Raw genomic sequence first — 12409 nt, 5'->3', positions numbered from 1 at the left:
CTTATGATTTTACAGATTTTCCAGTTTTAATTAAGTTTATGTTGGTGTTGACAAGTAGCAAATTGCATGTAAATTTTCTTATTAGGCTAAAATTATATATAAATTTATATCTATATACAGTACTATGCAAAGGTTTCGAGACTTCCTTCATTCTCTTATACTTTGCTAGGAAAATGGGTAAAAGATTAAATAATTGATTGAAAAACAAACAAACATACATTGAAATATAGTTTATGAGGCAAAAACAGAGTTTGTACAAAGCTCGAGTTTAAAAGTCAGTATTTGGTATGATCACCTTTACTCTTCAACACAGCCTGAACTCTCTTAAGCAATTTATGTAAGTAGTCTTCGGGATACTTTGTAACGTTGGATGTTGGCTGCCTTTTGTCCTGTGCTATGTCTGTTCTGTTCACTGATGATCTCACTGTTTTAGTAATTTTGAGATCTGGGCTCTGGGAAGGTCAATCCATAATTGATAGTTTTCTGTTGTGTGTTTTTCTATTAACTTGTACTGTTGCTCAGTTTTTTTTCCCTTTTCTTATGTACGTAGCTTTTAGATAGAGATTAGTTTTATCTTAGGCCGGTTGCATCTGCTTATGTCTTCAACTTTCTTCCAATTTCCTCAAATTTTTTGAGGACACACTGCACACCATACTGAGCTACAGTATACCATGGTTTTAACTAATAGCTCCTTGCTGATACAAAAATACTATTTTTTGCCTTTCATACTGTATTATATTTGAGATTTTTTTATAGATTGGACTAAAGAAATGGGAACTAATTATGTGTTTTTATGACATGTACATACTATTTAAAATTGGTTCTTTGCTAAGTTTCATATCTAGACACAACACTGGTTCATTCCTTGAGTACAGAGGAAGAAAAACCAATTTATGCTTGAATGATTCATTCATTATTAACAACCAAACAAAGGTCTGAAAAAGGTCAGGCACAAGAACTGGACTGAAAATGAGTGGAAAAAGTATCCAATGTCCAAAGAGAAACTATGAAAGACCGTCAGAATGTCTGGAGAACTATTGCTCATAACTTCATTAAAAAAATTAGAGGTGGCTATAAACCTTTGCACTTAAATTAACTGTATATTAAATGACATTAAATGACAAAAACATTTTGCTTTTGGCTACATGTATTACAATTTGAGAAAAATACAAATAGAAGAGAGCTTCAGAGTAATCACAGTATTTCGGACTAACAGTAGATGAACTTTTCTGGTATGTATGTCAAGTTTTATTTAATAAATTATTAATTAGGTTCATGTATTTTAATGACTAGTTAACTAAATGGATATTCTTTTTGAAACCACTCACTAAAGAAAAGCTCATAGTTCATTCTTTCTCTTTCTCTCCATTACCCATTTCTTTTTTACATGCAGCCACTTAGGGGAAGATTAGCTTCCAGAATTTTTTATGCTTTATGCTGAGGTGATCTGTCTTCAGTATGGACTGTTACTTTCTTTCCTAGATACATTTGGCTGCTCAGAGTTATGTTTCACTTGGGATATGCATTACTTATAACACTCGTGATTTTGACATGTGTCTGAATTCATTCTAAGTCAGGGTTCTCCCTTGTTATTAATACTGTTTCTGAATAATTTGGTCGACGCACTTTATCCAGACCTTAAAACCTGGTCTCAGTACTGGGGTTGTGCTATTCTATGTTAATGAAGCACCGTAAACCATTGGCATATGATTTTCTTTTATTTGTTTGTTAGTTTGGGTTTTTTACTTCTCCATCAAACAAACATGCTCAGAGCTGTAATCATCAACTTAACACCTCTAGATGAGCCATTATTGGACATCGTTCAGTTCTCAGGCAACCTACTTTAGTAGATTTCTTTTGTTTGCTTGCATGCTTGTTTTCCAAGTCACCTTCATGTTAAGTTAAAGCTTTGATTGGCAGTCACAGCTTTACATTTAGCTTTATGTAGGTATTGCTATATTAGCTGGCCAGGGGCCTATCTAGCTGTGATGCTGTTTTTCTGTGAAAGAAGGCTGTCTGTCTCTTAAATGAAAGCCACAGAAAGCACGGTATACCCCTACTTAAGCCAGACCAAATTAGTCTACAAAGCAAGGAAATATTAGACCCCAGTAAAATGAGAGAAAAAAAGACATACTGAGATGCCCATCTTGAAACTCCAGCTAACATTTATTAATAACCAATTTTTACCTTTTTTGTAACCCTTTGGAGGTCAGAAATTACCTAGTACCTAGTAACTATGGCTTTAAAAAAGCCGACTCATTCCCTCTCAGTCCAGTTATTTTGTCATTCATCTCCTGCCATGGTAAAAATATTCTTCACATGGCTTTAGGAGATGAATATAAAAATTTATCAAATTATAATGTGGCATGGTGTTGAATTCAATGCTGCAGCCAGCTAACCCCTTTTCTAAGATTAATGACTTCAGACAGGTCCAAAGCGACGAGGGAAACAATCCTGATTGTGTCAGAAAGGATATTACATTGACATATCCCGCGTCTGACAGCCAATGTGTTCTGCTTTAGAAGTGACTCATGCACAGTTATGAATTTCATCACATGGTTCTTCACATACAAATGGGCTTCCCACAAGTATGCAAGGGATCTAATATCCCATTACAAGAGAATACTTTTTTTTCTCCGCATCAGTAATACAGAGTTTCTAATCTCAAACACGTTTAGTAGATACTCTTCCCTGACGTATTTTAATTTGATCAGAGTCTTTTCCTGGAAATGCCTAGCCATGAGGTTTTACAACTTCCATGACATTTTAATCATGCTATTTACAATATAGTATGCTTAAGTGAGAAAGACAGCATAAATGTGGATAATTAAAATGTTCACATTAAGTGCAGAAATGAATGGATAATTACCACTGGTTTGTACTTTGGCAATGAATCTCAGTTTGACTCAGGAAAATGATTAATGGGTACTGGTAATGGTAGATGGAATCTATATGTTGCATTTTAGTACAGAGTACTAAAAACTTTTTTTAGTTTTAGTTATGTCATTTAAACAGCATACGTTATAAATCTAAATATACTCAACAGCCTGCAGTAGTTAACTAACGGCTGAGTAGATGTAGGATCTGATCATCAGTATTTTTCTTATTGAATGGTTGGCTACAAAATTATACAAAGTTAAGGGCAAGTACTGGATGTATTTTTGGGAGGTAAAACCAAAGTTACCAGTGCAGTAAAGCAAGTCAACTGAGCTTCTTCTGGTCAACGTAGGAGTAAAATCTTTTGGTGTTCTTCAATAGGAAGGTCTTTTTTGTGTCTTCAAGAAATGCAGAGCAACAGTGAGCCTGCTTTAAAAAGATGGCAGGGAAATGCATCCTGACTTTGTGGTTGACCACACTGTGCCCTGTTGCCCAAGCAATTTGTTCTAGTCAGTGACTTTGTTCTGTCCCGCACTGGTTAACATAGACTCCCAGAGCCCTCCCCTGAGCGTTTGAGGGAGCGTGAGAGCTACTGAGCGCTACCAACTGATTCCAGATGGCTTCCACAATGTAGGGCTCAGAGGATGAACGCTGAAAAGAAGATTGATTTCCTTTGTGGAGTATGACGAGCCATGCACTAGAGCGCAGCTCTCCAGACACACAAAAGCAAACTCAAGAAATATATTTCTACTTTTTTTTTTATATCAATCTGCTTTGCAGTAAAACTACAGGCTAGAGTGTTCTGAGGGTTTGTCTCTGGATCCCCAAGGGAGTAGATTTGTGTATACATAAATTTTCTGCCTTTTTGCAACAATTTTATACCTTTTCCATCAAAGCTTATCCAGCAAAGCGTTTCTTCCGCCTCTTTTCTCTGTTTGTGCGTCACTTAAACAATTTATAATCCCAGGTTGAATTGGGACTATTGAAGATACAATCCAATATCCCTCGGATTCTGCAGCATTTGGAGTTCAGTACTCTGCTCAGCATAAAAATAGCTCAGGTTCTATTTATTGATTATGATAAAGCCAATCCAAGGTCCCACTATGGTAATCCATTAGAACAACAAAACAAACTTGGCATAGATTTAGAGGCTTAAGCATTCATCCACAGAACTGTCTTAACTTTGCTCTGTATTTCTTCCCTCTTTTCAGACCTTGCTCCGGGATGGCAAGAGGGAAAGCACCGTAAGCACACTCTACCTATCGCCTTCCAACATTGAGACAGGTCAGCAGATCACCTGTAAGGCCTCCAACAAGGCAGTCCCCAACGGCAAGGAGACCAGTGTCACAATTGACATTCAGCGTAAGCATACCACTTCTTCTTCTCTCTGTTATTCTCATCTGTGAAGAATATCAGTGGGCAAAGGGTCAGCTTAAAACATGCATTTCTAAATACTGTATATGAGGTATTTCTCACATGTAGAGTCAAGACACTGTCAAATACCTACGTGGCTAACAGTGTGAAAATCAAGCATTCATTTTCGGCTCTGGTGAATATTTATAATTGGTTTCCATTTTTACTTACATATAGTAATCCAGCGTATGGATTGGTGCTGTATTACTGTTTTTCTTTTTTTTCCATTTGTTTGTTCTGATGCAATATCAAAGGCGCCGTCTATCTAAAATGAATGGAGCCTCCTTTTTTTGGTCCATCTACCTACCTGCTGTGGCACTGCCTGTTATGGTACTGTGCAAACTGTATCCACCTCTTTTATTTCCATGCTCATGCCATCAATCTTTTTGATGAGAACATCTACAGTTCCCCTCTAAAATAGGCAAAGTAAGCCCAGCGTGTAAAACACATTCAGCCTCAATTGTCAGGGAATCTTTTTTCGATCAAGAAGCATTCACAGTAAGAGAAGGGCTCTGAACAAAGGGATTTTGCATCACTCACAACCCCTTCAACACCATTAAGTATGACTAATAAAGCAGAAAATGCTATTTAGAGAGCCGTTATGACTGACGGCTCCATTCTTTTCATTATGCACACCACAAGAGGCAAGCATGGCAAGAGCGGGCACGACACGATCAGGCCAACTCAGGCGTGGGGGTAAAAAATGATTAACAATTGTTAGTGTTTGCAACTCTTTCAGTTTGCCTTCTTCATTTTTGTCATGCAGTCAGAGAGGGAAGTCATCCCACATGTAAACTGATTTGTCACCATGTATAATGATGCGTCTGTGATAAATGCTTGCCATCATAGCATCATCCTCGCTTCTGAATGTATGATTTAACCCTGAAAAATGAGTGGAGCAGGTTTCTAATTAGCATTCCAAAATGTGCTCTTTACACAATTAAAGCTCCTGAAAACATTTTTCACAGTGTGAGATCAAACCAAGCGACAGCAGAGACTAATTGTCAAGATTCAAATTGTCTCCCACAAGGCTCTTGTCTCCCTCGTTCTCACCTCCCCCGCCCTCTCCCAGATTTGACAGGTAATGTTCAGCACAGTTCAGCAGAACCTACAGTTTGTGCTGAGATCCGCTTCTAAATTAAGTTGCCACTGAAATAAAACTTGCTTCAGTTGAACTTTGATTCATTTGTGCTCGATATCAATCTGTTTAATTTCAGTGCAGCCTTATTTGGTTGCAAGGGTTCTGGCTTAGCAACAACATCTGTAACACAAGTGCAAAAAGATTATGCTTTAAAGACCTGACTATTCACCAAACATGCTGTAAATATAACGTCTTCAGAAAAGTGTTAAAGACAGGAATGGAACATTATAAGGTGGTGCCGTCACACTAAAGTTCTTTCCTTATACAAGAGGAAATAAACACAAGCTGTGCTCTAATTCAAGAGCTTGATCTTCCTCAAAGCCTAGTCCATAAAGGACAAGTTAATTACCAAGACACTGTCCTCACATGACAAAGTTTCAACAGCAGGAACTGCCAGAATGATAAACATTAATTAGCATCATACAAGTACAGTTGTTGTTTTTATCAGTAACTCATAACCACCTTAGCTGGGTCGATGACTTCACTGTATGATAATTCCTCTATTCCTTTTAATTGTCTCTCGACCTCATGAGTTTCTACTCAGAAACTGCACACATTTGCTCTCTCTCTCTTGCACAGACACACAAATACACCTTCAGCAGTGTATGTGCAGACACGGTAGCGCTATCTTTTGTTACTTTGTTTCTTGAGGGCAAAAAGTCTGCTGGAATGTCATAATGCAGAAAATTGCAGAAGACTTCACTAGTTATGTTCTCCATATGGGTTTCTCGGACACATTTTGCGGGGATTTTAAAATGGATCTGGGATTTGTGTGTTTGTTATTGCTTTGCTGTTTTGTGTAGTACATACTTTGCATGGAGTCCACACCACAAATGAGCAAATAGCAGTTTGTAGTGGGAAGAAAGGTACAGTCGGGCGATGGGTTACAAAGGAAAGACTGAAACGTCTGCCTTCAGTAAGTGTACAGGACTGCTGTACATCGCATCGCATGAAACAAAGTGCAGTGTAGTGGCAGCAAATAAGGAAAAAGTGACAAACAAGAGAGCTAACAGCCAATCCTGAACAAATCTTATGTTTCAGATGTAACCAAATATCCCATGCCCGTGATACCTGAACACAGCAGCCATACAGATATACGATGATCCTTTTGTATTTGCGTGCATGCTTTTTATTTTGATTTTGTTATACTAACAATTAGAGATGGACCGATCCGATATTACGTATCGGTATCGGTCCGATACTGACCTAAATTACTGGATCGGATATCGGAGAAAAATAAAAAATGTAATCCGATCCATTAAATATCACGAAAGCACCTCACAAAACTTGCAACACGCCGTAACTCGCCTCAGAACGTCGGAGCAGTATGCATCACGTGATAGAGCAGCTGTGGCATGCGGGACCTGTCGTGGTCTGGATAGCATTTGGAGCTTCGCTAGCAACCTGGCATTTCATCTCCGACAAAGTTATCCCCGAGAGAAGTAAAGCAAGTGTGTAAGTCCATCTCTGAATGTTTGTAAAGCATTCCCACGTTAAGCTTAACAAGCGACTGCCTCTTCTTGCTGCTACTTCAATCGTGAAACTGCTAATGATCAGCTGATCGGCTTTTCTGTCGCGAGTCCCTCTCTTTTGTTTGTTTTTGGCCCACTTTGCGCCAGAACGAGCAAACCAGCGGCTGAACAACAGCAGCACGTTTAAGCTTGATAAGCTGTTGTTAGAATTTATTTAATATTACTTTCTACACCAGGATCGTTTTCTACGTAGCTGACGGCTGGTAACTGTGCAGGGGCGGATCTAGCAAAGTTTAGCCAGGGGGGCCGATAGGGCATTAACTGGGAAAAGGGGGCACAAAGACATACTTTTCTTTCTTATTCTCATTTAAAATGTCTAGCTTTTAATAAATAATTATCTGACACCCAAAGTTTTAATTTGATGTAAAATGAATAGAAGTCAATTACTGTATATAGTGACTATTAAGTCTAATATATATACCCTAGTAAGCTATAGTACATTTTCCTTTGGGAAGGTACCATCTGTGCAGTCTGCAATTTTGTTGAAGAAAGATGTTGAATCTATTTAATATTTCTTGAAAATAATTGATTTCTGTGCATTTTTTTTCACACTGCATCAAATTAAGGTTGATTACGTTGATTAAGCATCATGAGGTGGAGCGTGAGGGGTGGTTCCCTATTTTTTATTTATTTATTTTTGTTGTTGCTGGGAGTTGGAACCCTATTAGTTAGGTTGCTTAATATTTACGCTAAGTACTCTTTAAAATACCAGAATAGGGAGGATGGTGTAGGTTTAAGTTTATTAGATTGATCAGTATTGCTGAACTATGAAATATTTTTTTTGTATACAGGTATAACAGAATAGCTTTAGTGTAGTTGTTGTTTTAAACTTGAGTATGAACTTGCAGACTTGCAAAATGCAGCAAGATATTTTAAAAAACAGTTTTGTTGATTAAAAAACACTATATCGGATTCATATCGGTATCGGCAGATATCCAAATTTATGATATCGGTATCGGTATCGGACATAAAAAAGTGGTATCGTGCCATCTCTACTAACAATAGTAACTTGGTTTAATGAATCATAATGATGATATGTTCAAACAAGAGAGCATGTTACATCTTATTCAGAGCAAGAGTGATATTAGAAGGCGAACCTATTTCTTTATTCCACGGTAATATTTTTTTAGTGAGACTTTTCTCAGAGAAGCTGAAAGCCATCACCCTACCTATCAAGGCAAGGGTTCCTTCAGGAGCTTCCTGTCACCTTATGAGTTATATGTAACTCTCTGCAGTTTCTGCTTTACAGTTGTTCTTGGGTGTTCTATTTTAGAGGAAAAACCAGGCAAGCGTAAGAATGTAACAATACATGTTCATAATTGTTTCAGAGTTAAGTGTTTGTAGAAAAAATGCAAGGCAGACACTGATGATTCAGAACTGCACCTCTTTAAGCTGAGTATGATCAAGTGTTGCTGCATTTCCTTTGACTTCCATAACTTTGAACTGTATCTGGATTCTACTTTTAAACCAGGGTCATGTGAATGTCACTCAAAATGTAAACAATTAAGCCTATGTGATGTTCTTAAATAATATAAAATTACAATTATTTTTTTGAACTCTGATTACATTGTTACCATTATGCTTTTTTGTACTGATATGCTGTCACTGTTGCTGTATTTTTTTAGGTCCTTTGTGAAATTTGTGTCCAGCATTCGCCCTCTTGAAATTGCTGTGGTTGGGCCGTGTGGAGAGTTAAAGAAGCAGAATAGCAAATTAAGCTACCAATGTGAAGCTCATAACATTTTATTTTCACATAGCATAGTAAGCATTAAGCCTTTGAGTATTAGCACATAAGCTGCTGTTTGTTAAGATGGCCATGACTGCAATGCTAATGTTCTTAGAAAGACAATACAAGTTTTCATTAGCTGGTAACAACCATCTAATGGACTAATATTTGCTGCATATTATGAGAACTTACATTGAGGGGGGGTTGCATGTAAACTCCAGAGCCCCCCTAGTTCATGCCCAGGACCCTGTTGGTGTAAGGCAACAGCACTATCACTGAGCTTCTGTGTTCAAAATAAATAAACAGCCTCAACCTGGAAGCCTGGCTCTCATAGAGAGACCTGTTTACCCAGCTGCCAAGCCAAATATTAGTTCTGCAAGTCCACAAAGAAAACTGTCCCACTGCCTATTGCCTTTAATAAGGTATTTAAAAGTCATTTAAAAATGTAGCAACACTTAATGACATTTTAATGACTTGTCCAAATTGGACCAATTTACTCTCAGGTCAGGGAAACTGTGATTAATAATAGTTTCATAACAGCTTCATGACAGCCAACGTTAGAAGCAACCACATAAGACAAAGTTATGCCAGGTTATGTTGTCTTGGTTGATATCATGTTTCTATAACTGATATGTGAAACAATGCCAGCTTTGCAATGCAAATGAGGTAACTGAATGATATTAATGACAAACCTAATGACAAATATTCATATTTGCTTTACTGTAACTTTATTTTTCTGATCGAAAATAAAAAAAAATAGGAGTGGAATTAAAATAGTCTGGTCTGAAAAAATCTATGATGGGTAAAAAACCCAAAACAAACAGAGGATGGAGTCCAGTTCCCTCTAACTGGAACTGCTGAAAGGTTATTATGGATCTTTTTGTCAAGCGATGCCAAAAAGCCAGAGATATGTTTTTCAATTATTTATCTGACACTTCATGCGATCGCTGTTTATTGAAAGCAGTGAGATAAAACTGATATTGATGCTCTCGACTCGTTGTCAGTAAGACAGCGAATTAACAAATATCCTCAATTAGCAGTGTATTCACCAAAAATGTAGATGTCTCTGTATATACGCTGGTAACCCCTGTTGGATGTCTAGTTGTGAGTAAATACCACAATTAATTAATGAACAGTCTCACTTCTTTTCCCTAATCTAATTGGCCACATTAGTGAGATGATACGAATGACAACAAAAGTAATTAAAGCGTTCTCATTCCCTCTGCCACTCTCAACATTTGCCATTCTGCCGGCTTCTACACTCAGGTACCCTTTTTCACTAATAGCGTAATCGAAACACGACCCAGCGCACTGCTCTACAGCCTAAACCCGTCTAAAACCCAATGCATTTACCAACCTTTCTTTTCTTTTATCATTACTGAAATGATTTACACCCACTTCAGCATTTTTTTTTTTATTCCCTTCAACGTCCATGTGTTATCTGACCCAGGTTTGGACAAATTTGCATCTAAATACAGTGCGCGCTGGTGATGTTGCCAAAATGAGAGGGATTTAGAGCCAACAGAGGCGATTCACAATCCTGGATAGACTGCTGACTACAGTTGTCCATATGAGTCCATTAGCTGACTTTAATTATTTGATAGCAGAAGGGTGGCTACCCCCTGATGCTGTTTTCTACAGCAGCATGACTGAACTTGCAATACAGTCTTTGGACTTAGATCAGTAAACTCCCCTACCCTTCAATCATATCACTGCAGTGAAATACGATTCTGGTGCCACAGTTTCATGTCCCGCTGGTTCCCACTCATCAAACTATTTAAAATATTCCTCAAACATTTTCTAGTCCAGTTGCATACTTTGCAAAGCAGTGCCCCACATAGAAATATGCTTTGAAACACATAGGCTAGTGGGAAATTAATGCACAAGGGACGGGTAAAACCAAGGTTTTCCATGTGTTTGCATTGCAAACAAGCTGAGCCATGTGGGGGAAAAATGAATGCCATTTGTTGAGACTAATTAATAAAGAACATGCAGATGTGCAATTGGGGAGGATTTGTTTTGGTAGCTTGCTCTGCTACATGCTCTCTGTGCTTAATTAAGCAGGTAATGGCAAATTTATCTGAGTTAGAATTTGTAAGTGAGAAGGACTGAGTAAAAAGGTAAAGGGGCACAAAAATGCTATGAATTATGATGCATCCGCACAGAATTATCTTCCTTATATGTTAAGCTGTGTGAAGATATCGTTTCTAAATGTTACATTTTCATTACCCCAAACACATCACAGATGCTATAAAGGATCTCTGGCTCGTACCCTTGCATCAGCAACAAAACTGAGATGGTCAGGAATGTAATTGGCTACAGATGTGCTAGAGGAAGCACACATTTAAGCGCCTGTATGAATTGAATAATAACATCTGCCTTCATTAAACTCACTAAATTCTCAATGAATTTACTCATGTGAACAGCAGATGATCAATGTTAGACCTCAGGTTGTCAGTCAGTCTGTTCCTCTCTGCAGTATGCCACTCAGCCAGCCACATGACAGTGTGCCCATATCGTTAAGGCTAGAAGCCACGAGCGGGCGGCCCACAAACAGCTTTCCCAGCCTTCATAGGCATCTGACGCTACTGGAGTTTGAGGCCGGTCCTACTGGAGAACAGCTGTCTGCAATGACCCAGAGAGACTGGAAATTGAGCTTTAAGAAAGGGAAAAAAAGCATTTTTTTGCTGGCACGATCTCCAGGAAACAGAGAAGTTGGAAGATTGTTCCAAAAACACCATCTGGTCTCCACTTTGAACTAACCGATCAAAAGCTGTCGGCCAACTATAACACCACCCTCCCCAATTCATCCTGTTGTTTTCACAGAAGCTCCGATCAGTCCTACGATTCCCCTTTTCCTCTTTTCATCCGTTCCTCCCCCTTTCTCTCTCTCTCTGTCTCTCTCTCTCCCTTGCTACTACTCTCTTGACAAATGTTGGGAATTAACAGTCTTGCATATTGATGTGCTGTCGCATCATGCCTCAAATGCCCTCGCTCAGCAACTCATGCATTTATACATCATAGCAGCAAATGGACTTTATTAAGTAGATGTCTGTCATATCTAAAAGGTCAGTGGTTAGACAAGCTACAGTCCCTTATCCACACCCAGGGCACTGCTGATAGACTTTTGACGGCTGTTGCTCCCATGACTGTCTTTGCTTCCGGCTTGGGGGATATGGAGCTATCCAGGAAGTTACTGGTGTAACTTATAGATGTAAAATCCTCATGACATTACCACTTGCTGAGAGAAAGTGGGGGGATTTTTTAAGGGAGGGTCAGTTCAATCATTTGAAAAGAACATTAATTTGTAGCCGGGGAGACAGTAATGAGCATTTGTGTCCTTAGAAGTCTCTTGGCGGCCAGAAAGCGGTTGGCATAGTTAAAAAGGACAGTTCAGGAATATTTTTAGTGAAAACGGTTTCTGAATTAGCTTCTACATTACTGTGTCTATCAGCATAGACACATCCGTCAGATCTCTCTTGCTTTCTTTTTATGTATGCCTCTCTCTGTACTCTTGCACATTCTTGCTGAATTTTATTACCATCTCCACCACTGCCACGTCTGTCATTTTACCCCTGAGGTCCCCTCTGCCCACAGTTAAGTCCACGCAATTAACAGCTTGCAACGTTAAGAAAAAAAATGTACTGGGCAGCTAACACTATTGCTCGAGGCATGGATGGCTTTCCTGTTTTATTAGGACATACACCCATGTGCACTTTC

The 12409-nt window shown here is 38.5% G+C and overlaps 1 protein-coding gene across 10 annotated transcripts in view; it reads left to right on the top strand.

The window, feature by feature from the left end:
* Positions 1-12409, top strand: part of kirrel3b (kirre like nephrin family adhesion molecule 3b) — a 171574-nt gene that overhangs the window by 127078 nt on the left and 32087 nt on the right. For all 10 annotated transcript variants that reach the window (XM_076892344.1, XM_076892347.1, XM_076892345.1 and 7 more), the window contains one exon: positions 4089-4239. In XM_076892344.1, coding sequence (XP_076748459.1) covers positions 4089-4239 — 151 coding nt within the window. The remainder of the gene's footprint in view (positions 1-4088; positions 4240-12409) is intronic.

This window comes from Maylandia zebra, linkage group LG14, assembly GCF_041146795.1.
Source record: "Maylandia zebra isolate NMK-2024a linkage group LG14, Mzebra_GT3a, whole genome shotgun sequence".
Lineage (NCBI taxonomy): Eukaryota > Metazoa > Chordata > Actinopteri > Cichliformes > Cichlidae > Maylandia > Maylandia zebra.
The sequence above is the reverse complement of the archived record's forward strand: the minus strand, read 5'-3'. Positions and strand labels throughout refer to the sequence as shown.